Genomic DNA, 21210 nt, shown 5'->3' with positions numbered 1-21210 from the left:
TTGCCTTTTTTCCTACATAACATCAACTTACAAGCTTAGGTATTCTTCATTTGTTATCCGTACTAACTATCCCTGTTAACCTCGCATGAACCTTGTCCCTATTATTGCAGTCCGACAAGTGGGCAACCCCTCTTTATACAACCAGCCCCCAAGCAAGGGGTATGGAAACGCGGGCACAACACCATCAGTTCCTTGCTAACCAAATCTATCCGTGGAACAAAGTGGGAATATCAGCTTTTGTTACCATTGAGTCTTCGTACAATCAAAACTCCTTCCACAGATCTCATGATCCTTCATACGGCTGATCAAATCATTATCGTAAACACTCACTGAGGAGCTCTCAATCATCAAACCGAAGGTGGAGTGGCCATTGGAAGGAACTCATTCCCTGTGCAATGTTCTTGATCTTCCCATCCTTGATAAACAGCATGAAGAACAGCCAAAGTCCTCGAGATATCGTCGCAGCAGCAACGACGATAGCTACCACCTGGCCGGTAGACAGTGCTTGATCGTCTTCTATTCTAAAGATTGCGTTCTTGCCCATGAGCGCGATCTCCGCGGCGGCCATGGCGGCCACCATGAATATTCCGTAAACGATGTACATGAGCGATACGGTTGTTGGATATGGGCCATATTTCACATCCTGTGAGTGTGCTCCAAGCCAACCTCGGAGTCTCCCATGCCAAGATTGCCTCGAGGCATCGTTTTCGTCTTGGCCCAGCGATGGATGTGTGATGCCTTTGAGGGTGCACGAGGAATTCTTCTTGGCTTCGTGAAAAATTTGGGTGTTCATGAGAGCATGGAAGCTGCTCTGAATGTAGAGGACACATCTGAAGGTATAGTACAACCAAAAGACGTTTGAATTACTCTCAACAGTCGGTAAGTTCTTTTCGGATTTCCTGAGTCTATCCCACCAGAAAATCCGAAGGGAGTCGCAGTCACCTTTGTCCGCACCTAGGCACAGTCCGGTTCGTCGGGGTCCGTCGAGGAAACTTTCGACTAAGATCGGTATGAGCACCATGCTTATAGCTTGGCAGAAGACCACTATGCCAACTTGCCACCTGGATGCAAGAGCTTCTTTGGTGATGAGGAGGATCGAAAGAGCGCTGTTCTGAGAGTCGAGAATCATGGCGCCTAGGATTGCACTTGCCGAGGTAAGAATCCCGCAATTCTCTTTATGTTGGGCCAGCTGGACAATAAGCGCCACAGCTAGGGAAAGGTGTGTAATGATGAGACCAGCACCAATTTCCTTAGCGCCTGTGACCTTGGAATGAAATGTACCAGCCAGGGCAATGAAGAAGATGACGAATTCTTGTGCCCAAATAGCGAAGCGGATACCGTAGCCTCCAATATCTGCATCAACCTCGGCACGGCAGGTTGAGCCATCGTCCTTTTTGGCGAACACATCTCCTCCAGTGGTATTCTTGTCGATCTGAAAAATGATCGGTATCACAATGAGACTAAATATGCTGATGAATGCCGGTGCGGTCAAGTACTGGAAGAGAACCAGCCATTTCCGGGTCATCTTCTTACGGAAGAAGATATAGAAGAAGGACTCGACGCCGAAATAGACGATTTGGAAAGTAAGCAACATAGCCAAGATGGCCTGTCTGGCTGACTTATCGATGAGCATGGTGTTGGCAACGCTCAAAAGAAGAGGCGAAATGCCGTTGCCCTTCGGATACTGCTGTTGAGTTTTCCGCGAATTTCAGCCAACAAAGTATTTATAATTGGGAGAAAAGTCGCCCCCAAATTGAGGCTTGAGAGCCTTACCATAAAACCGAAGGGAGAACTTGTGAGGTACAGCTGACACACCCTCACGAATTGGCCAACCCTTGTTTTAGCTGTTTTGAGGTGAGACTTGTGCGAAGCAGGCCAATGGGGCTATTTGCCACGATCCATGATGGGTGCGGTGAGATTAGCGTGGCACCCCAAGAACAGATTGGGTGGCCTCGGTGTAGCCTTGTGAGACTACCTAATGTCACTGCTCTCTGTTGAAGTACGGCAGTGGGATATCAGAAGTGAAATGAAACCCATTTTGTTTTCACTGTAGATTGGCTGCTGATAGCAGCTGAGCCAAATCATTATGAACTATTTTACAAGGCTGTAAAAGATTGCAAGCACAAGAACAAAATGTCTATATGTACTGATTTGAATGATATGTATACAAAAAGCTTTACGTGAAAGCTTTTTAAAAGTATAAACAGGGTGTTTTCGATGCCACAAAGCATGCCTGCCAACCCTTTTGATGTCTGTCTGGTATTAGCGTATTCATGCTTCCGCTGGCTTTGCCAGTGACATCTACTGAGCTGAGTAAGAGGCTGAGTAAGGCTTAGCTACTCTTTTACTATGTGCTCTGTTTTCCTGCTGTCTTTTTCCATAGTCGTCTTTGATCTTCAGCGTATACCGTTGATAGCATTTACATGGGCCAGAAGATAGTCTTCTAATATAGACTGCTATATCCCCTCGCAACTCTTTCACAGAATGTGTAGCAAAGCACGGGTCTACAGAAATGGAGCAAAACCCACTGCCTGTGCGGAGAGTGCTGCTCAACCTTGATATAAAAATGCATCAGATGCTGTGAGTCTGGGCTGCGGCGTTTCCTGGATCTCAGCCGGCCAAGTCTTTCAGTCTCCACAAAAGTTGCAAAGTTCTTGATCAACCCCCAGGGTAAAGTTCGAGCTTGGCAGCGGAGATGATGCATCTCCTGACATACGCACCTCCCTCATCTATCGGATCAGTTTGAGGGAGAATAAATTGCTGTTCAAGTCTGACGATAGTCTTAACAGTGTCATACCGGCCAGTGGCTTCGTTTGGTGTCCTCTGAAGGTCTCTGCATATAGCGATTGAGGGTGGTACCCAGACTGATGTGTCAGGTTTAGGAGAAAGTTTTCTCACATCTCCCCACATGAACAACTGAGTCTAACAAGAGCGCGAACCATTAATACAGTGGCCTGATCTCTTGATGCTTGATGGATTCTGAATACTGGTTTCGTACAATCGTGGAAAGCAAGACTGAGCCTCACGCTGGCCTCCCCAAAACTAGAAAGACAAAGCTTTTCCGCCCTCATTCAAGGAATTCAGACACCACAGCAGCATCCTCTCAGCTCACGACCAAAACTCCCTCCAACAATTCAACACAAATTTCTAGTAATTGGCACCCCTTAGGGAACATCCGTAAGCAAACTTCTCGAATTCCTGTAGGACTTCAGACGACTGACTAGAGTATAGACATGAAGACCGCTTGCATCATCGCCATTGTCGCTCAGGCTACTGCCATCTTTGCCAACTGAATTGTCCAAATCCCCGATGCGGGCAAATTCTCGCTCGGCACCGTCTGTATTCCCAAGGGTGAGAAGGGCTCCACCAGACATAACGGCAGATACTACTTCATCACTGCCATCTCGAGCTGCAGCCTGGGATTCATCAGCACTCACACCCATCCCGCCGGCTGGCAGCTCAAGCTCCTCGGCAAGTGCTAAGTAATGATGTGCCAGATGAACAAAAACAAGGAGTTCCAGGCCGTCTCCTGTGGGTGGGTTTTGCACCGGTTTGGCAATGTCTGGGTGATGGAGCGCTTATACGGGATAACATGCGCGAGTTTAACAGAAAATAGCAAATTTCTTGATAGATAGTCCTCACTTAATTAGACTACGACTTTCAGTGTTTCCTGAAATACCTGCCATTATTTGCTTAATTTCTTCCAGACACTATAAACACGCGGGAAAACCCTCATTGATATTGGCAGCAGAAGATAGGGAGCTTCACATCCAACACATCACACCTCTGTCAAGTACAAGGTCTGAAACGCTCAATGGTGGCATCGTTGGAAGGTCGAGCTATGCTTTTCCTGTCCCACCTTCTACGCATGACGTTATAACTTGTTCTACTTTCTATAGGTATTTATGTACATGTAGGTTAACCTTTCCTACTGAGGACTGTACAACGGAAATTCTGGTCTGTAATTTCCTCCTACTATTTCGCCAATACACTGGCGCTCTTATCATTGTCCCTGACGTGCTAGAAATCTTGTCATTAAGTCTATGGCTGGGTTTTAGTCATTCCTTTATAATACGTGTGTCGAGTTACGGGAAACAGTGATAGGGATATAAAGTAGGCAGAAAGTAGCTTATGTTAACCTAGAATAAAGAAGAAGAAAGCTCACAAGTCCAGGTATTGAGTGAGACTGAGGGCTACGTGAGAAAGCATGCAGCAGGTGGCTGCGTCTATGGTGATAGTAGGCAGGTTTTGATCACAACGGAGGCCAGGAACCTCATGAAATGTAGGCGGTGCAAGGTCGAGAGCTAAAACTGTAAAGAATAATACATTTTGGTTCGTGATGAAGACTGCTATAATTGGTGGAGTATCTGACGAGCGACGGGTGGAAGCAAAATGTATTGGTGTCATGGTCTAGACGGTGTAGACGGGATATTACGCTAGATCTGACAGCGCTCAGGTAGCCTCTATACTCAAAGCCCTTGATCCTTGCATTCATGTAGTATTGCTAGGTGGGTAAAAACTTGATCATGGAATTGTTTTCTGACGACCCTTTGGTCATAGCATATAACTTGTGAGCTGTTTGAAGTCGCTCTTCAATAGTTATCATTCACTGATACCTGACCAGAATCTTGAAACTATCCCGAAGAACTACATTTGTCTAGCACACTATCTCTTGCATATTTCCTCGGATGTGGCGTGCTTCTTGGCCAAACCACCCCGCAAAACCCCACAAGTTCTAAGTCAATTGAAGATTGTTATCTTAGGGTAAGATGGGATCGAAAGAAACCTGAAGAGAGACCGGACGAGACGCTCGAAGAGGGAAAGTCCCGGTAGGCCGGTGGTGACTCGGTCAGAGAGGGGTTGGACGGGAACTCCTCGGGCTTGGTACGAAGGATGGCCGAGGAAGTGCAAGTTGGAAAACGGTCGTACGACAGTGGTCTGTCAATAGGGATTCTTTCTGCTGGCATCGGGACAAACCGCGATTTGGGATCGAGTGTATCCGGACAAGGCCTATTGGGGACGAATGACTGCAGGCTGAAGAAGCTGAACCGAGGGGTAATTCAAGACACGCAAGGCCAATGTACCTAGGCGTTGCAGAAGTTCGGCGACTTCAGATGAGTAGACCAATTAAACATTCGTTCCGAGGCAATGGACTCCTTTTGGTAGTAAGGTTACAGTTTCGTTGTTTTTGCTGCGAACAAGAGAATGCATTCTCACTCTGACGTCGCCTCGATGCTACAGTACCTGATATTCTGTACCGAAAATTGACCAAAGGGCGGGGACAGTACGTCTCGAGAAGCTTGGCGAACGAGGTCGCACTAGAGCACTCGTGGAGATGACGGGCGCCGCGGTGGCAGCCTCAGAGTGTCAGTACACCCAGCTACCAACATTTAGGAAGAGCTTAGAGAAGCAGGCTAAAGAATTACAGCAGAAAACATGGCGGGCCTCAAGCGACCTGTCAGTCACGTTGACAAGTTGAACTAGGTATCTCGGAGCGAGCAAACGGGTACCTAAGAGGCACCCTATCAACCGAGTACCTACCAACGGAGACCAACCGCGAATTGCAGAATTGTGGCTGCACGTGCGATCCTACGCAGCTGTGCCGCTGCGAGCCTGCGTCTCTCCTGGCGTTTCGGTTCCAGATCTGCGCGGCGCTGGCAAGCCTTACTGAGACCAGCGAATAAGACGGGATCTGATTCGAACGGGCTTTCAATTATCAGATCATGTTTAAAAGGCAAGGAGCAGGCATCTTGGCCGATGGTTTGTGTACACTATGTATGTGTGTGTGGGGATAACCTTTCGACAAGGAACTAACGGTTTGGATTATGGTTATAGACAGTCGCGGGGATTGCTGCCAGGAGGGTACGTTGGTAAAAGCAAACCTCCAATAGGTAGATCTGGTGAGATGCCACCCAAGAAGGCCAAGACAGGTAATCTTTTCAGTCGCCGGAGTCTACGGATATGTCGCGACCATTTCGGATAGGAGAAGACTCGGGATGCAGTCGGACTCGAGAGTTGAGGTAAGGTAAAGAGAGAGAGTCGGGGAAGAGGGACCAGGGGAGTAGACCTCGGATAAGATAAGATAAGATAAAGCGGCAGATCCGAGTGGACGATGGGCACGCTGGTGGCTTCCTGCCCCGACTTTTCCAAGGACCCGAATCCCCACAAGGTCGGCCTTGGTCGGTAGGTACGGATACGTATTTCTTTTCCCCTCACATCGGGACAGGACCCGAGGGGGAACTTGGAAGTCTCGACCAAACCGACCTATGGTGACCCGGTCATTACTCACTGTGGAGCCCATATTGACTGTGGAACATCCCAGGCTGCCCAGCCCGTGCTCGCCAGGCGGTCGCCAGGCCCAGCGTCCGGATTCCGGGATTGGCCGAACGGGAGTCCTGCCGCCTGCGTGTGCTTCCTCCTCAAAGTGCCTGCTTCGAACTTGGAATGCGCCCCTCCCCCCCTCCACTCCCATCTGCCATCCATCACCATTCCTTTTCCAGCCGACTCTGCTCCCCCTCCCACATCCAGTTTGGCGGGCCACAAGTTGGTCGACGTCAGGATTCATCTCACACAAACCTGCATCCGATGCGACCGCCTTCCCCCACTGTGACTTGACTCGACAGCCAGGGCACACGCGAAGCACTCCGACGCACGCCGCATTCTTCCCGACATACAGCAGCATCCGTACTCAGTCAGCCAACTTCCCCATCCCATCCATCCCGCCCGTATCGCGCCTGCGCTGCACCTCCACGCCGATCACTCATCCGAGTCACCCCCCCCCAGGCGCTTCCGCAATCGAAATACCGCGCGCGGGATCGAGACTCGCTCTTCACCCCTCCAAACACCATATATCACCCACGATAACAACACTTCCGCTGCCTTCACTGCTCGTTTGTCGAACCGACCTTTCCACACTGACGAGCCGACAAACAACGGGATCCCGAGTCTGAGTGCCCCCCTCGCTGTGGCTCCTCATTTCTTTCCCCCGTGCGAAACCGTCCTGCTGCGCAAGCTTGGACGTCTTGCCCTAGGATCGACCCGGCTTTGGCACGGATGACAGCATAAACCCCAGCAAGCCGGAAGGATATCAAACCAGAGAATAGGGGTCCCCAACCGAAGCGCTTGCTTTTTATCCTTTCGCCGGCGGAACCTCCCCGTCACGCCTTACGTCAAAATACGGCAATTTTCTTCCTCCTCTGCAACAACACACGCACGAGCGGGTGCGGCTTCGATCTGCACACTACCGGCACTACCACGATAGAGCGAAGGCGACCGACGACATCGCGACCCGACCCATTCATGATGCCTTCCCAACGACCTTTCTTCCTCTCCACCTTCTTCGCCTCCTTCAGACAACAGTCTCCCTCAGCGACGGCGCTATCATCACAGCAACCGAACAAGCACACCACACAGACATCATCGTCATCGTACGCCACTCAGTCCGCCGCTTCAACGCCACGAGCCATCTCTTCCAGCGCATCGCCAAGTAGCGGTGGAAACAATGTTAACGCCAACTCGACGACCAGGTCGGCATCGGGGGTCGTGAACCAATACCCATTACATTCACCCCGTGGCGGCATCCCCATTCCAGGCAGCGCGAATCGACGACGCGGCAGCGACAGTAGCAGCGAAGGGTTCCGCGATGTACTGGGTGCCGATAAGTGGTACATCGGAGGGCGCACTGCCGGCGGCGAGGAAAAGTTCTTCAAGCTTGGCGTTGTTCGGAGGGTGCGCAGTAACGACGGCCTAAGCCTGGATCGACTGAGTTTATAGAAGAGAACAGCCGCGGCGACGGCGATGCCGATGACGGATGACGGCGACAAGGGTGACCGTAAGAATGATCAGACATGACGAGGGCTTTCAGACATGACGAGGGTATATAGGCGGAACAAGGGAAATGGCATCATTGATGACCCCCCCTAAACGATACATCCGGGAAGGGAACATATCGAACAAATCCCCAACAGTGATGGGGTCACTGGCGTTTGGATGGGTTTATGATTGATCGAAACAAATAGCAACCTGAAAAGGGTTAGAGCACACATGAGAGTGCAAGAGAAAAGCATCAAGTTGAACAAAACAACTGAACAAGAAGAGGTCACATTACATTTTTTTCTTCTACCTCATAATGTCTTGTCCATAATCTAGCTGTGACGCAGCAACGAGGTAGCGCTTCTTTCACATGAGGCACTGATCCCTCTACCACATGAATCGCTGCATCCGACCGTTCTCTAAAACCCTGCCGTCCTCTGACCTCCACAGGTACGGTTTGGCGAGGAATATGTACATGGTCACCAGGTTGACAATCGCGAACCAAAGTGTCTCCAGAACGAGCCGGACATCAAATTTCTTCCCAAATCTGACCAAGGAACCCAGCACAGGGAGCCTTTCAGTCTTTGCAAGGGCTGGATGTGTGGCCGCGTGCTCGTGGAGCCTCCACGCGGGTACGAGAATGCGCCAGAAGACCCAGGGGAGGATGAAGTAGCGCGGCTCAACGAGGGGTGCCGTCATCAGCGAGAGGGTCGTCGCGAGGAGGAGGAGGATTGCGGTTGATGAGGCGGTGGGCTCGGTGGTGTATGATGTCGGATCGGCCAGGGTGATGATGGCGTAAGGGTTGTGCTGGTCTTTTGCCTCCTTCCTCTCTGCTGATGATGCTACAGTCTCAGAGTCCTCCAGAGGCTCCGTCGCCGACGGTTTTGCTTCGCGGGGGTACGGGGTTGGTGTGCTAAAGGGGTTGTTGTGCCACGGGCTCGGTCGGAGAGCGGTGTATCGTCCCGAGCAGTCCGCGGTGTGGTCCGAGAGGCAGCCGCCCTGGCCGCAGCCGCCGAGGGCGTCCCAGCATAGCCAACGGGCAAGGGTGTAGGGGGCGACGAGGTAGTAGCGGAACAGACCCGGGCGGCGGATCGTGTAGCGGAAGACGTAGAACATGTAGTGTCTATTGTCTGCGAGGGTGAAGGGGTGGATAATGGTGTTAAACTTGACGATCAGGAGAGTCAAGAGGAGGAGGGAGGGCGTGAGGAGGACTTGGTAGAGTTTGGATCCGATGAGCTTCTGGAGGAGGGTGAGGACGTGAGATGTTGTGGGGGTCTGGGCTGAGCTGTGTTGCTCTGTTGAGTTTTGGCTTTGGAGCTTCTGTTTCTTTGTTGAGCCGTCTTGTGTGGATCCGCCGAGAGTGTGCTTGCGGCTGGATGTGCCGTTGTCAGATTGTACGGACTTGACAGTGCTCGTCTTGAAGATCGTGCCAAACAAGCCATGAATAAAGCGGAGGACCCCGATGACGGAGGGAAGGAAGAGCGGGAAAGAAAAGAAAGCGAAGAGAGGCCAGATGTAGAGCATCTGAGCGAGATGGATTGTCGCAACGTGGTTGGATTTGTCACCTAAAGACATGTCAGTCCATGTGTTACTATAGGTGAGCAGTAGTACATACCGAGGACGACGCCGCCGTTCCAGGCGACAAAGCCGGCGAAGAGGGCCATGGTGACGATGTGCGGATAGATCTTCTTGAGCACGTGAAGAGGGTTAGCCAGAGCCGCGATGCCGATGCTCAGGGCGGAAAAGAACACGTCTGGCTGCGTTAGTAGAATCCCTCACGGGCGGCTTCCAGTCGACTCACCGTCCGGCCAAGCAGTGTTGAGAGGTGGATCGTGGACGTCCCCAATAGAATACCTCCATGCGTAGAATCGAACAAACTCGCCGACTGTTGTTGTGTTGGGCTTGGCCACCGGATCAGGGCGCAAAGCTTTCACGGCGGCGACGGCTTCTAAGCCGCCCATGTACACGACCACCCAAAAGACATTGGTCTGTCTCATGACGAGTGTCAGGACGCCGAGGATCATGGTGGTCCAGTCGCTCAAGAATGAGCTGCGCTCCTCGCGAACGCGGTGGAGGTGGTGGTAGTAAGCGACCAGGACCGACAAGGTCGAGACGACGTCGGTGTAGTATAGACCCGAGAAGAAGAAGAGGACGGGGAACAGGGCAATGTTCCAGCCCAGATGAATCGAGTGGAAGGAGAGCACGGCTGGCGGGGCTGGGGACTTGGCGTCGGGACGACGGGTCTCGAGAAGGTGGCGGCAGTGGGTTGCGAGGATGCCGACGCCGAGAACGGCGATGATGTTGACGCCGCGGAGGTCGAGGACGGAGCACCCGGGCCTCATCATCACTTGGAGGTAGTACTTGGATAAGATGTACCTGGAGCTGTTGTTAGCTTGGGTAGGGAGATGGCTATAATAATGGCAGCGGCGACTTACAAGCCGGGCGGGGTGGTAATTTTGTCATCCCACTCCTCCCATCTTCCCTGACAGAACTTCTGGGCTTGAGGAATGTGAAATATCTCATCCTGTTTCCTGTTAGGACACGGGGATGAATCGATCTGAGGGATGGGCGCTGGGCTTACGAGGTACGGCTTGTCAACTTGAGCCATGACATTGCTGCACCAGATCCAGCCGAGGATGAAGATGATGATGTACGACACTCGCATGAGCACATCGTAAACCTTGTTTGTCTTGGGGCCCGACGGGTCAGGATTTGGCATCTTGGGAGTGATGAGCCATAGTAGTGAGTAAAGAATGATGACAGACAGGATGTTGAGTCCGTCGACAAAGGCTTCGACGGCCTTCATCTTCAGTGTGAGATGCCCAAAAGGGCAGATGAGATGGAAAGGACTGGCTGTGGTTTTTGTCTGTTGCTACGATGTACGCACTCGAAATGTGGTAAGAAGAAAGGAAACAAGCTGGAAAAGAGCGTTGGAAAAAAAAAACAAATGTGCCCTAACTTGCTGAAAACAATGGTAGTTGTCTCCTGCGGCAAACGCTCTCTTACACAGAAAAGTGAAGTGGAACAAAATGAACAGTTCATCAATTATCGAGGATAGGGCAATTACGCGTCTTCGCACTGTCTACGCACGGTCCTTCTACCCTTGCTGTGCTGAAGCTGATGATCCAAGAAAGGGGCATTTCAATGGCATTTCAATTTCCAGTTTTACTACAAAACTCCTCTTTCCGATGATTCCCCATGAGACGAGATGTAGCGAGGACGAAAGGGTTGGCCTAGTTTTGGATCACTGCCTTATTCAAACACATTGACTAAAGTCAAAGAAAGAGTCTATTGTATCTTTTATACAAGCCCCGAAGGGTGGGCACCCCTCAATCTCAACACGTCATTCAACCATGCTCCCCCATTTTCGGCATTAGAAAAGCATAGCCGGGTCATTAAAGGCATTTAGAATGGCTGTTCGTCCAATATTAGCATGCTGTTGCAACCGTTTACAATCTCGGGGGAGGCTCACGTTGTCAGAGGCGGGAAGCTCCTCCTTAGCGAACTTGGAGCCGATAATGGGGATCTTCTGTAGAAGTGATTAGTTGTCCAGTAACTTCCGTTCGGAGACCGTATCTGCCTTACGATGAGGATGTCATTTTGGATTCTGGGGATGCCAGAGGTGTAGAAGAGGGCGGCAATGCCGGCGGCAGCGCCGAAACCACCAGCGCGGGTTGCACTAGCACCGAAAGTAAGTAACACAATTCCAGGTCTGCCAAATGTGCATGGATCGATCTTGCGGCCGCTTCCGATATCCCTATGTCGCCTGGTGCCGTCGTTTGCATTGCCGTCTTGGCCGAATAGTAGGATTATGTACCCGTGGAACCGAGGGTTGGGGCTTGAATAATCGGGCGGCCGTGCAAAGAGTCCAAAGGGCAACTCACAACTTGATTGCCGAGGGAATGGTCCAACCACCAAAGTTGGGAATCGTCTTGTACCTAGAGTCGACCAGTCAGCCCACTGTCCTGTTGGTTCTGCGCTCGTTGTATGGGGTTTGTCTCGCAGTCTCCAGAACTCAAGAGGTTTCGCCAACTGCTGCCGGGACGGATCAATCGTAGGAATATCGTAAAACGTACTTGGGGCCGAACTTGCTGTGGTAGGCAGGGTACGAAGTACCGACGCGGGCCTGGATCACAGGTTTTGTCAGTATTTTGTCATGCCCGGGTGGCTTCAGTGGTGTGAAACATGGGGATGGGAGCCCGGGAAACAATGCGACTTACGGGAGAAGGCATCTTGAACGTGGTGGTCGTGCGGACGAACTGTGGGGTATTCAATTGCAGATGCAAAAGAGTGAGGTCGTGAGAGAATGGTGATGTTGCGCGAGTTTCTAAGCGGGAAAAGCCGGCCGGATTTCCAATGCGCCTCAGGCTACAGGCTGGGAGCGAACATTGAAAGCTTGAGCCAATCGACAGGCATTCTGAGGTGGGTCCGCGCCACGGTCTAGCGGACCTCAGCTCAGCCTTGCACCTATTTCCTCTCCTCCGCACCTCCAGCTCGACCAGCGACGCCGGCCGATCGACAAATCTCAACCGCAGCCATGGACAAGATCATTGACGCGCGCTTCGAGCGCGTAGAGAAGGCTCTAGCTAGTTTGATCGAGTCGGTTTCCAAGTATCATCCCCACGCCAAGCAGGCATTGGACCTCCACGAAGCCGACCATGACCTCGCAAAAGGCCTCGACGAGGGTGGGCATACCATCGACACCAGCCGTCATGCGACCAAGCTAATCTCTGTGTCACAGTCCAAATCCATCAAAACAACAATCTTCGCTTGCAACAACTCCGAGCAACTACTGCCTCTCTCGATACCCAAATTCGAGAGACCCTTTCCAGTCTCGCAACAACGCGCAAGGACATCACCACAACACAAATCACGGTCCACCACGACGGGCCCAACTACCCCGTGAGATACGACGAGCTACTCAACTATGCTCGTCGCATCAGCAAAACTACCCTCCCGCCCGCCGCCCTCACGAACGGTGGCCTCACCACCGGCGGAGGCTCCCCCGGGCCGGACCCGAACGCAAGCATGACTACCAACCCAAACACACCCGGTGCGAACGGCCTCCAGAGCCAACCCGTAAGCGCCGCTCCAACACCCAGCCAGGGCCAAACGCCAGGTCCCTCAGGCGCAGCGAACGGGAGCCCCGTCGGCGGCCTGCAAGATCTGCTCCCAGGAACGCAGCAGACCACCGCCACGAGCGGCGCGACCTCGCTGCCCGACGGCCTCCGCAACCACCTCAACCCCCACTTCAACGCAACTTTCGTCCCCTGGCCCAACGAATTCCAGATTCGCAGCGGAGCCATGGCCGTCTACCAGGACCTCTCGGACAAGGGTGTCGACCCTCGCGGCTACGATCCGCAGCAGATTGCCGAGACGAAGCGGAAAGAAGAGGAGGATCGCAAGGTCCGCGAGGAGCAGGAGAAGGCGGAGGTTGAGAGAAAGAACCGGGAGTACCAGGAAAAGATGGAGAAGATCCGCCGCGAGCAGCAGGAGGCGTACCGGCGCGACAGTGTGGCTGCTGGTGCGGTTGTGGGCGCCTCTTCGGCCGGCAAGAGCAAGCAGTTCCAGTTCACGAGTCTCATGGACGATGACGATGACGATGAATAGCCCAACGGACTGGTTCGCGAGAGCTAACCTATTTTACCAAATAGTTCACACAAGACATTGTACTAAATGAAAAGAACTGGACATGCGCTGTTGTCTGCTAAAACCTGGAGGCAGCTCGTTCTTGTTTACCAATCCCTGCCGTCTACCATCTAACATCAAAGTCCTCTTTTTTTTTAAAAGAAAAAAAAAAACTCATGACCAACCATGCGTCGCTCCTAGGCCAAAGCGTGTCACCGATACTACAATGCAACGCTCGCGGGACGAGAGTGACTATTCGTACAATAACGTTGATACAATATGATAAATGTGTCGCCACATGTCAACGCCCGAATGCAATGCCATTTAATCAATCTTAATGGAGGCGTAAATCTTCCTGACGAACCACCAACTTGCAAAGTAGCCAATGGATCCTGCAAAGCAATGTTAGTATGGACTAAAGCCGAGGACCGAGGCTTGTACTTACCAGTGAGAATGAAGAACAAGAACGAGATCAAAGCACTGTAGCCGATGTAGAGAACGGTACCAGCCAGGTTGCTCAGGTTCAACTTGGTGAACAGGTACAAGAGGCAGTTGAGGAAGATGTAGCCACCGCTCATGCCCGCAGCAAGGAATGATCGCCATTGCCAGTTATAGTTCTCGGCGCAAAGCAGGAAGTACACCATGAGAATGGTGACAGCGGCCGTCGTGACAATCATGAGGCCGTATGAGAGAAATAGGAAGCCGAACATGTAGTAGATACGGCTAAACCAGACGGAGCTCATAATGAAGTAAAGCTCCACGAAGATGGCACCAAAAGGCAACAGACCGACAATGAGCATGCTCGGAATCGGTCTGAGGTAGGAGGTGGCAGGAGGGATTTGGCGAGGAATTTGGTTGGTTTTGACAGGCGCCTCGACGGGAGATGCGCGGAAGCCCATCCAGGATCCTGCGAACGACAGAGGCACCGATAGGATGAACCAGATTGCAATGATCACCAGCATGGTAGTGAAGGGCACGGCGCCGGAAGACTGTTTCGCCCAAAGGAAGAGATCGAGGAAGAAGAAAGCTCCGAACACGATGCTGGGCACCAAGATCGGAGTCAGCGCAATATTCATCTTCCACTTCTCGCCCTGCAACGACTTGTACGTTCTCGCAGAGATGTAACCGCCAACAAAGCCCAAAATGGTGTAGAGAAGGAGGATGATCGTTCCGAGCGACCCACGGTTGGAGGGCGATAAGAAGCCGAGGAGAGCGAAGCAGATAGTGAAACCTGTCATGACGAAGAGCTGAACACCGTTTCCGAGCAGGACTGACAGCAGAAGAGGGTTCGATGGGTTGCGGAAGACATCGCCGTGAACTAGCTTCCATCCTGAATCCTCCTGTACCCCATCTTCGAGTGCCGAAGTACCAGACAAGTCGTCCAAGTTAATTTGGTCGAGGCGGTTGTACCTGGCGATATCCTTCTTCAGGGCTCTGACAAGGATGGACATGACCGTGAGGATCAAGATGACGACGATAATTGCGGTGTCAATGAGCCAGAACCAGTGGATCTTGGGGTCAAAGACGTGTAGGTATTTGTCCCATCGGGTAGCCCAGGCTGTCTTGGACTCAATCCAGAATACTGAGTATGAGAACTTGACCTCTTTCTCGGTGCCATCTTCCTCGAAGATAATGGGCTCCATTTGGTTGTTGCAATCGAGGAGACCAGGGTAGGCACGCGAGCTCGGCTCGACAACGACACCGACCACGCGTAGCTGGTTCTCATTGCCGTTGACGGGATGGTACTCTATGTTAATGTCGTAGTGGTTGTTGAAGATGACGTTGCTGTTCTCGTCCAGGCCGCCCATCAGGAAGCCTGGGTTGTAGAAAGTTGTGTTCGTGAAGTCATCATAGATCTGCTGTCCAGCGGGGAGGCCGTCGACGAGCCAGTTCAAGCTGTAGCCTTGCTCGATGCGGCGCTTGACGAAACCGACGGCCGCCGGGGGGTATTTCTGGATGCAAAGCGGCTTGCATTTCTCGTCGTTCTTCATGCGCAACTCGAACGGCGAAGTCATGATGCGGTCTCCGAAGAGAATGCTGCCCAGACTCTCCGACACATACTCGGGACGGGGTTCTGGCTCGCAGAACTTGAAGCCAGGGTGATAGTAGTCGTAGGAAACGATGGAGTGCAATCGGGAATCGGAGGGGGCGGCGACCGGCTTGATGCTGTTCACATAGAGAGGAACGACGTCGCCCTTCTTGTAAGAGGTGGGCGCAACACCTGGCAAGTAGAAGGCAGAAGCCAGCTGTGGGATAGCCAGCAAAGAGGCCACGAGCGCCGACGAAGGCGCCATGTCTCGTAATTGCATCGTGACGAGATGTTAGAGCTCTGCCAGAAAATTGCGATCAGTCCTGATGCTTTGCGAAAGAGAGACGGTAGCCAGAGGAAATGTAGCGTCAAACATGAAACCGATGGGAATAGCTCCCCCGATGGATGGATCGCGATTACGTACCCTTGGTTCGGTAAGGTAGCGCAAAGCGGCTTAGAGCCGGTGGGTCATCCGGGTTTCGTCTGCAGCTGGGTGGCTTGAGGGTGATAAAACACAGTTTGGCAAGAACACGGAAAACCTCGCGATGATGTTTAGCAAGAAGCAAAATTGCCTCGAGGTGGACAGATGGCCAATTGCCTTTGTTGTGTCAAGTCCGGGAGCTTCGCATCTCATTCACAGGAGCTCCTGCTGCCTCTCGAACAACTGTCCCGAATTCGGCTTAGTCACCAAACACCCCTGTAATTCAGCTGCTGGGCTGCCGCATGCTCCACAAGCCGGAACATTGTGAGTCCGGGGTCTCGCAGCTGCCAGGGGCCGGGCGTGGAAACATTGTGTTATTGGAAGTGGGAATCGGCGGTCGGGGCCCACAAGTTCCGATGCACAGTGCCCCGCAAGTCCGCAAATCGGTTTGGCGTTCGCAAAAAAAAAATTCCTGCATCGCGCTCTTGCTCTGTTGCGATCTCGAATTCTCAAACTGCACCAGACAGCATCGCCAGATTCAACATGGCGGCACCAAGCACTCTTCCAGCATTGCTGGATTCCTTGACACAGTCATTGACAACATCACTCGACGCGGCACCGAAGGGCACCATTGCGCCGCCTCAGAACGGAATATCCCTACTCGACACCAAGAACGAGCTTCTCGCCTCCTATTTGCAAAACCTCGTTTTCCTGATACTCTTGAAATTGCGCAACGCCAAGAAGCAATCAAGCGACGATGGAAATGCCGCAAAGACTATGGAGACGGTTGTCAAGAAGCTGGTAGAACTCCGACTGTACCTCGAAAAAGGTGTCCGGCCCCTTGAAGACAAGCTGCGTTACCAGATCGAGAAGATTCTTCGCGCCGCGGACGACGCCGAACGGAATGCTGAAGCAGTCAAGGCCGCACAAGGTGCAGGCTCCGATGACTCTGACGATTCTGCATCCAACGGAGAATCTGACAGCGACGAAGAAGAGGAGGAACTGAAGGTGGCCCACCTTCAAGCCCGGCCAGATGCCTTTGTCAGACCCGCTGCGGCCTCTGCTGCCGTCGCAGCTGCTGCGAAGAATGGTGTTTACCGCCCCCCAAGGATTGCCCCTACCATCATGCCCTCCGAACGCAAGGAGAAGTCTGAACGCCGACCACTCAAGTCTCATACCATGGACGAGTTCATCGAGCACGAGCTGTCGACTGCACCTATCGCTGAGCCCAGTATTGGAACGACGATTGTCAATGGTGGTCGTAGAATGAAGACCGCCGCGGACCGCAAGACCGAAGACGAGCGTCGCGAATACGAGGAGGCCAACTTTACTCGTCTCCCCACGTCGAGCAAGAAGGCGAAGAAGGAGGAGGCTATGAGGACTGGCAACGGCAAGCGCATGCAATTCGGCGGAGAAGAATGGAGAGACCTTGGAGAAGGTGTCGACCGAATCAATAGGCTCACGGCGCGCAAGAGCGGTGGCAGCAGCCGCGACATCCTTGACAAGAGCCGCAAGCGCGGTAGAGACACTACGGACGGGCCGAGGGGCAGCGGCCAAATCGAGATGGGCGAGAGATTCCAGAAGAAGGCCAAGATGTTGGAGGCGGGCAGACGTGACAGAGGCAAGCGATAGACGGAGATACCCACAATATACACGGAGCACCTCGGCAGGAGCAGCAGCAGCAGCAGCCGCCGTCAGAGAAAGCTGTGCCGATATCCAAGGAGCCACTTCACTCTCGGTTCGTCCAACTCTACAAAGAATCGCCCGTTGTGTTCGTGTCTGTGTGCTGTGTGTGAGCTGGGCGTCAAGCCTGTTCCTGGATTTCTCCGTGTGGTGGTGCTGATCCAGGCTGGCGGCGCTAGACCGGGAGAGGCGGAAGGCATCCGATCGACCTATGGTCTCTTAGATTCCCGATGAAAAAATGCCTCTTTAGTTCTAGACTGTGACGACGGCCCAACCAACTCAACCGGCCGAGGGCCTTGGTTCTCGGACCATGCACCAAAGCCCTGCCATGTTGAGCCAGTCCGGCCTTGGTTCCCATGTCGAGCCCCTCTAGCATCTACACTGTAGACTGAGACACCACACCGCATTACTGTCATAGCATTGGGTCGACCTTTTCTTCTGGAGGAAATGCTGCGTGGCTGTATGGTTTTCCTGACGACTAGAGCAGATGACGGCCCAAAAACCCCCCTCGAAATGGTCCCGTTGGTGTCCAATTGGGAAGACGGCTGGCAAGACTGGGCCGAACCCTCGTCTTCACATGCTTCAATGCGGCGTTTCAATGGGTTCCCTTAGCGTTCTTGGTGACGTCAATCGTCGATAATCGGTGGGCCTGTTCGCCGGCCACCTCAGTCTCACCTCACCTTGCCAGCAGGGCAGCACCTGCACCGGCACCAGCAGCACTAGCACAGGGGAAAAGGGAAGAGCTCACATGCCAACCAGCTGCCCAGAGCTCCCGGAGCTCCCTAGGCTCATTACTCCTCATACCATTTTGTATGCGCGCTCGCTTCATTTAGTCCTCGTAGGGTTTATTACAGCTTCGTGCCCTCTCCCTTCCTTCACATTGTAGCACATCGTGGTTCTTCTTGCTTCACCCAAAAATACACAGCAGTACCAATTGCAACACAGCCAGCTGTACCCCAAATACCATCGATTTCATCTCAGGCTTGCGGCCTACTCGCCACGATGCCCTCCGAATCTCGTGTAGAGAACCCCTTCTTCCATCCCTTCCTTTTCATCTTCCAAATATGGCAGTGGTTCGCCGATAAGATCTTCTCGCCCACTCCCCCGGAGCCCAGCACCCGCCTCAGCCGGCCCAAGGTTGCCGTCATCGGAGCCGGTATCACTGGTGTTACTTCCGCTGCGCACTGCATTGGTCACGGATTTGATGTGGTGATCTTTGAGGCCGGGGGCCGCGAAAACCTCGGTGGTATTTGGAGCGTACGTCGTCCATTGGATATCAATAAGCCAATGATCATTACTAACGATTCTCGTAGAAAGTGAACAATTCATCCAGTCTTCAAATCCACTCCATGATGTTCCGCTTCCATCCATCAGTCAAGTGGGAGCGCGGATACCCCGACAGACAGCAGATCCTCAGCCAGGTAAAGCAGCTCTGGCAGAAATACGGACTCGAGACTCGCACCAAGTTCAACACACCCGTGGAGAAGGTCTACCAAGATGAAAAGGGTAGATGGGTTGTCAACAACACCGCCAATGGCCACTTCGAAGGTGTCATCGCCGCTGTCGGTACCTGTGGTGAACCCAAGATGCCCCAGCTCCCAGGCATGGAGAAGTTCAAGGGCAATATCTACCACTCCAGCCAGCTCACTGGGTACGCGCGTCTTCAATCTCTCCGGTCCGACGCATAGTGCTAATCAGACCACAGAAAGAACGCCAAGGGCAAGAAGCTCGTCGTCATTGGAGGTGGAGCGAGCGCTGTCGAAGCTCTGGAGTTTGCCGTGGATGAGGAGGCTGAAAAGACTTCCATCCTGTCTCGCAGTGACAAGTGGATCATCCCTCGCAACCCGATCGTGAACATGCTGCTCGCCATGAACATTCTCGGCCAAGAAACTCGTCTCTCTTGGATCCCGGAGACGTTGCTTCGCAAATTCTTCTACCGAGACCTGCAGGAGATTGCACCCTATGACAAGGGTATTTACATGGACACGCCAATGGTGAACAGTCATGTGATGGAAACCATCCGATCCGGCCACGCCGAGTGGGTTCGATGCGATATCGAGGGCTTTACGGCGGAAGGTGTCATTGTCAACAGACGCGCTCGAGGCGTTCCCAAGGGCGGCCCTGGCAGAAGGCAGGTCATTCCTGCCGACATGATTGTCATGGCCACCGGATTCAAGCGCCCGTCGCTGGATTTCTTGCCCGATGACTGCTTCAATGAGCCGTACTCGCCTCCCAATTGGTACATCCAGACGTTCCCTCCTCACCACCCGTCTATCTCTGCTATCAACTGGTAAGCGCCTTTCCATCTATTCCTGAGAATGAGCTGGATCCTAACCTTGCGCAGCACATACGTCGCTGCTATCGGCACTGTCGGAAACTGGCATATCGGCATCTACACCAGAATCCTCCTGATGTTCCTCATCGACCCACTGACCAGACCCCATCCATTCTGGATGAAGGCCTGGATCGAGATGACCAAGCTTCTGAAATCTGCTTCGCCTACCGGTGCCTTTGACTTCTTCACTTACCTCGAGCTTATTTGGTGGTTCGCCTTCAGCGTTACCTTCAACCCGTTCCGCTGGAAGTGGGCATTCTTCGTCTTCTTCGGACTGGGCTTCATGCTTCCCAAGCGAGTTGTCGAGGTGGAGAGTCGGATCCGTAACGGAATGGGTTTCCATGAGGATGTCGGACGCGATGTAGGACACAGCATTTGAGTTATGCTGGGCTGGATTGGAGACACGCATGAGTTTGCGGCGGCTGGTGAGAAGGAGCTCATTAAAATCAACCCCCCCACATGATCACCTGGCCGTTGGCGTTCCACAAAGGCCCTGAGAAGAGTTTGCAAGCAGAATGCATCGTGTAGGATGACTGGTACGAATTACCGAGACTTTGAAATGAGACAACACTACTCATGTAGATGCCTTATTACTCGATCGAACGCAGCCAAAATTGACTGCGCTGCTATCCCACCCGAACCCGCTGTGCAACAACATCGTTAAGACGAGGACTCAATTGATCCCAAAATCGTGGAACTGCTGACATCTTAGAATTCTGCAACCAAGATTTCGAATCTACTGATGCTTTCATGTACCTCGGTACGGAGATTGAGCCACGGCGGTCAAAGGGGGCCAATCGTTGGCCATTTCTGATAATCTGGTCTTACTCGACGCAGTTCTTCCGCGATGCGTGTGGAGTACCGGTAGAGACACGCTCCCCGGATTTCCAGCTCGGGCTAGTCTTACACCCGACAAGTCCGCTTCAGTTGGCCGTGGGAACGCCACACTGCCGTTTCGAGATTCATCACATATCAATACCGTTCAGCTCTCGTATGTGCATTCCAAACCCCGGTGCCCAAGCTCAATAGTCACAGCACATGCAGGTTCACAGCTTGCTTGTCTGCCAATGTGTGTGATGTTCGCGAGGTTGTGGAGATGACTCTAAACTTCTTCCGTTCGCAGGTTAGCCTTGCAAAGGTGACACAAGCTCTGAAGGCCGGAGGACCCGACGCCCAAGCAGAACAAGTGCCGGTTCGAATGGTCGCATCGACAAACGTCGCTCATTTCTATATGCGGAGACCACTGTTCAGAACACTCTTCATCGAGATCAGCCAGCCACAAAGGTAATAACGTTCACCCAA

At 52.7% G+C, this 21210-nt stretch overlaps 10 protein-coding genes across 10 annotated transcripts; 6 read left to right on the top strand and 4 right to left on the bottom strand.

Annotated features, from left to right (window-relative positions):
- Positions 1 to 340: 340 nt before the first annotated feature.
- CORC01_04235 (uncharacterized protein) lies at positions 341 to 1633 on the bottom strand (the record flags this gene model as incomplete). Its single annotated transcript, XM_022615883.1, has 1 exon — positions 341 to 1633. One exon carries the CDS (start codon positions 1631 to 1633, stop codon positions 341 to 343), a length of 1293 nt encoding a protein of 430 aa, XP_022477628.1.
- A 1676-nt stretch (positions 1634 to 3309) lies between these two features.
- CORC01_04234 (uncharacterized protein) lies at positions 3310 to 3486 on the top strand (the record flags this gene model as incomplete). Its single annotated transcript, XM_022615882.1, has 1 exon — positions 3310 to 3486. The coding sequence occupies one exon, from the start codon at positions 3310 to 3312 to the stop codon at positions 3484 to 3486; it is 177 nt and encodes a 58-aa protein (XP_022477627.1).
- A 3217-nt stretch (positions 3487 to 6703) lies between these two features.
- On the top strand, positions 6704 to 7057 carry CORC01_04233 (uncharacterized protein; the record flags this gene model as incomplete). The annotated part of the gene is made up of 1 exon (XM_022615881.1): positions 6704 to 7057. A coding segment is annotated over one exon (354 nt), but the record flags the coding sequence as incomplete, so codon positions are not given.
- A 242-nt stretch (positions 7058 to 7299) lies between these two features.
- Positions 7300 to 7773, top strand: CORC01_04232 (uncharacterized protein; the record flags this gene model as incomplete). The annotated part of the gene is made up of 1 exon (XM_022615880.1): positions 7300 to 7773. One exon carries the CDS (start codon positions 7300 to 7302, stop codon positions 7771 to 7773), a length of 474 nt encoding a protein of 157 aa, XP_022477625.1.
- A 426-nt stretch (positions 7774 to 8199) lies between these two features.
- CORC01_04231 (DIE2/ALG10 family protein) lies at positions 8200 to 10618 on the bottom strand (the record flags this gene model as incomplete). The annotated part of the gene is made up of 4 exons (XM_022615879.1): positions 8200 to 9377; positions 9428 to 9565; positions 9614 to 10188; positions 10248 to 10618. 4 exons carry the CDS (start codon positions 10616 to 10618, stop codon positions 8200 to 8202), a joined length of 2262 nt encoding a protein of 753 aa, XP_022477624.1.
- A 599-nt stretch (positions 10619 to 11217) lies between these two features.
- CORC01_04230 (uncharacterized protein) lies at positions 11218 to 12044 on the bottom strand (the record flags this gene model as incomplete). The annotated part of the gene is made up of 6 exons (XM_022615878.1): positions 11218 to 11226; positions 11285 to 11341; positions 11398 to 11491; positions 11697 to 11750; positions 11889 to 11938; positions 12033 to 12044. The coding sequence occupies 6 exons, from the start codon at positions 12042 to 12044 to the stop codon at positions 11218 to 11220; spliced, it is 276 nt and encodes a 91-aa protein (XP_022477623.1).
- Positions 12045 to 12349: 305 nt separating this feature from the next.
- CORC01_04229 (uncharacterized protein) lies at positions 12350 to 13422 on the top strand (the record flags this gene model as incomplete). The annotated part of the gene is made up of 2 exons (XM_022615877.1): positions 12350 to 12497; positions 12554 to 13422. The coding sequence occupies 2 exons, from the start codon at positions 12350 to 12352 to the stop codon at positions 13420 to 13422; spliced, it is 1017 nt and encodes a 338-aa protein (XP_022477622.1).
- A 342-nt stretch (positions 13423 to 13764) lies between these two features.
- Positions 13765 to 15749, bottom strand: CORC01_04228 (endomembrane protein 70; the record flags this gene model as incomplete). Its single annotated transcript, XM_022615876.1, has 2 exons — positions 13765 to 13832; positions 13886 to 15749. The coding sequence occupies 2 exons, from the start codon at positions 15747 to 15749 to the stop codon at positions 13765 to 13767; spliced, it is 1932 nt and encodes a 643-aa protein (XP_022477621.1).
- A 684-nt stretch (positions 15750 to 16433) lies between these two features.
- Positions 16434 to 17522, top strand: CORC01_04227 (Sas10/Utp3/C1D family protein; the record flags this gene model as incomplete). Its single annotated transcript, XM_022615875.1, has 1 exon — positions 16434 to 17522. The coding sequence occupies one exon, from the start codon at positions 16434 to 16436 to the stop codon at positions 17520 to 17522; it is 1089 nt and encodes a 362-aa protein (XP_022477620.1).
- A 1053-nt stretch (positions 17523 to 18575) lies between these two features.
- On the top strand, positions 18576 to 20287 carry CORC01_04226 (monooxygenase; the record flags this gene model as incomplete). The annotated part of the gene is made up of 4 exons (XM_022615874.1): positions 18576 to 18830; positions 18887 to 19224; positions 19279 to 19863; positions 19918 to 20287. 4 exons carry the CDS (start codon positions 18576 to 18578, stop codon positions 20285 to 20287), a joined length of 1548 nt encoding a protein of 515 aa, XP_022477619.1.
- Positions 20288 to 21210: the final 923 nt, after the last annotated feature.

The sequence above is a fragment of the Colletotrichum orchidophilum genome, assembly GCF_001831195.1.
Source record: "Colletotrichum orchidophilum strain IMI 309357 chromosome Unknown Scaffold_27.1, whole genome shotgun sequence".
Lineage (NCBI taxonomy): Eukaryota > Fungi > Ascomycota > Sordariomycetes > Glomerellales > Glomerellaceae > Colletotrichum > Colletotrichum orchidophilum.
The sequence above is the reverse complement of the archived record's forward strand: the minus strand, read 5'-3'. Positions and strand labels throughout refer to the sequence as shown.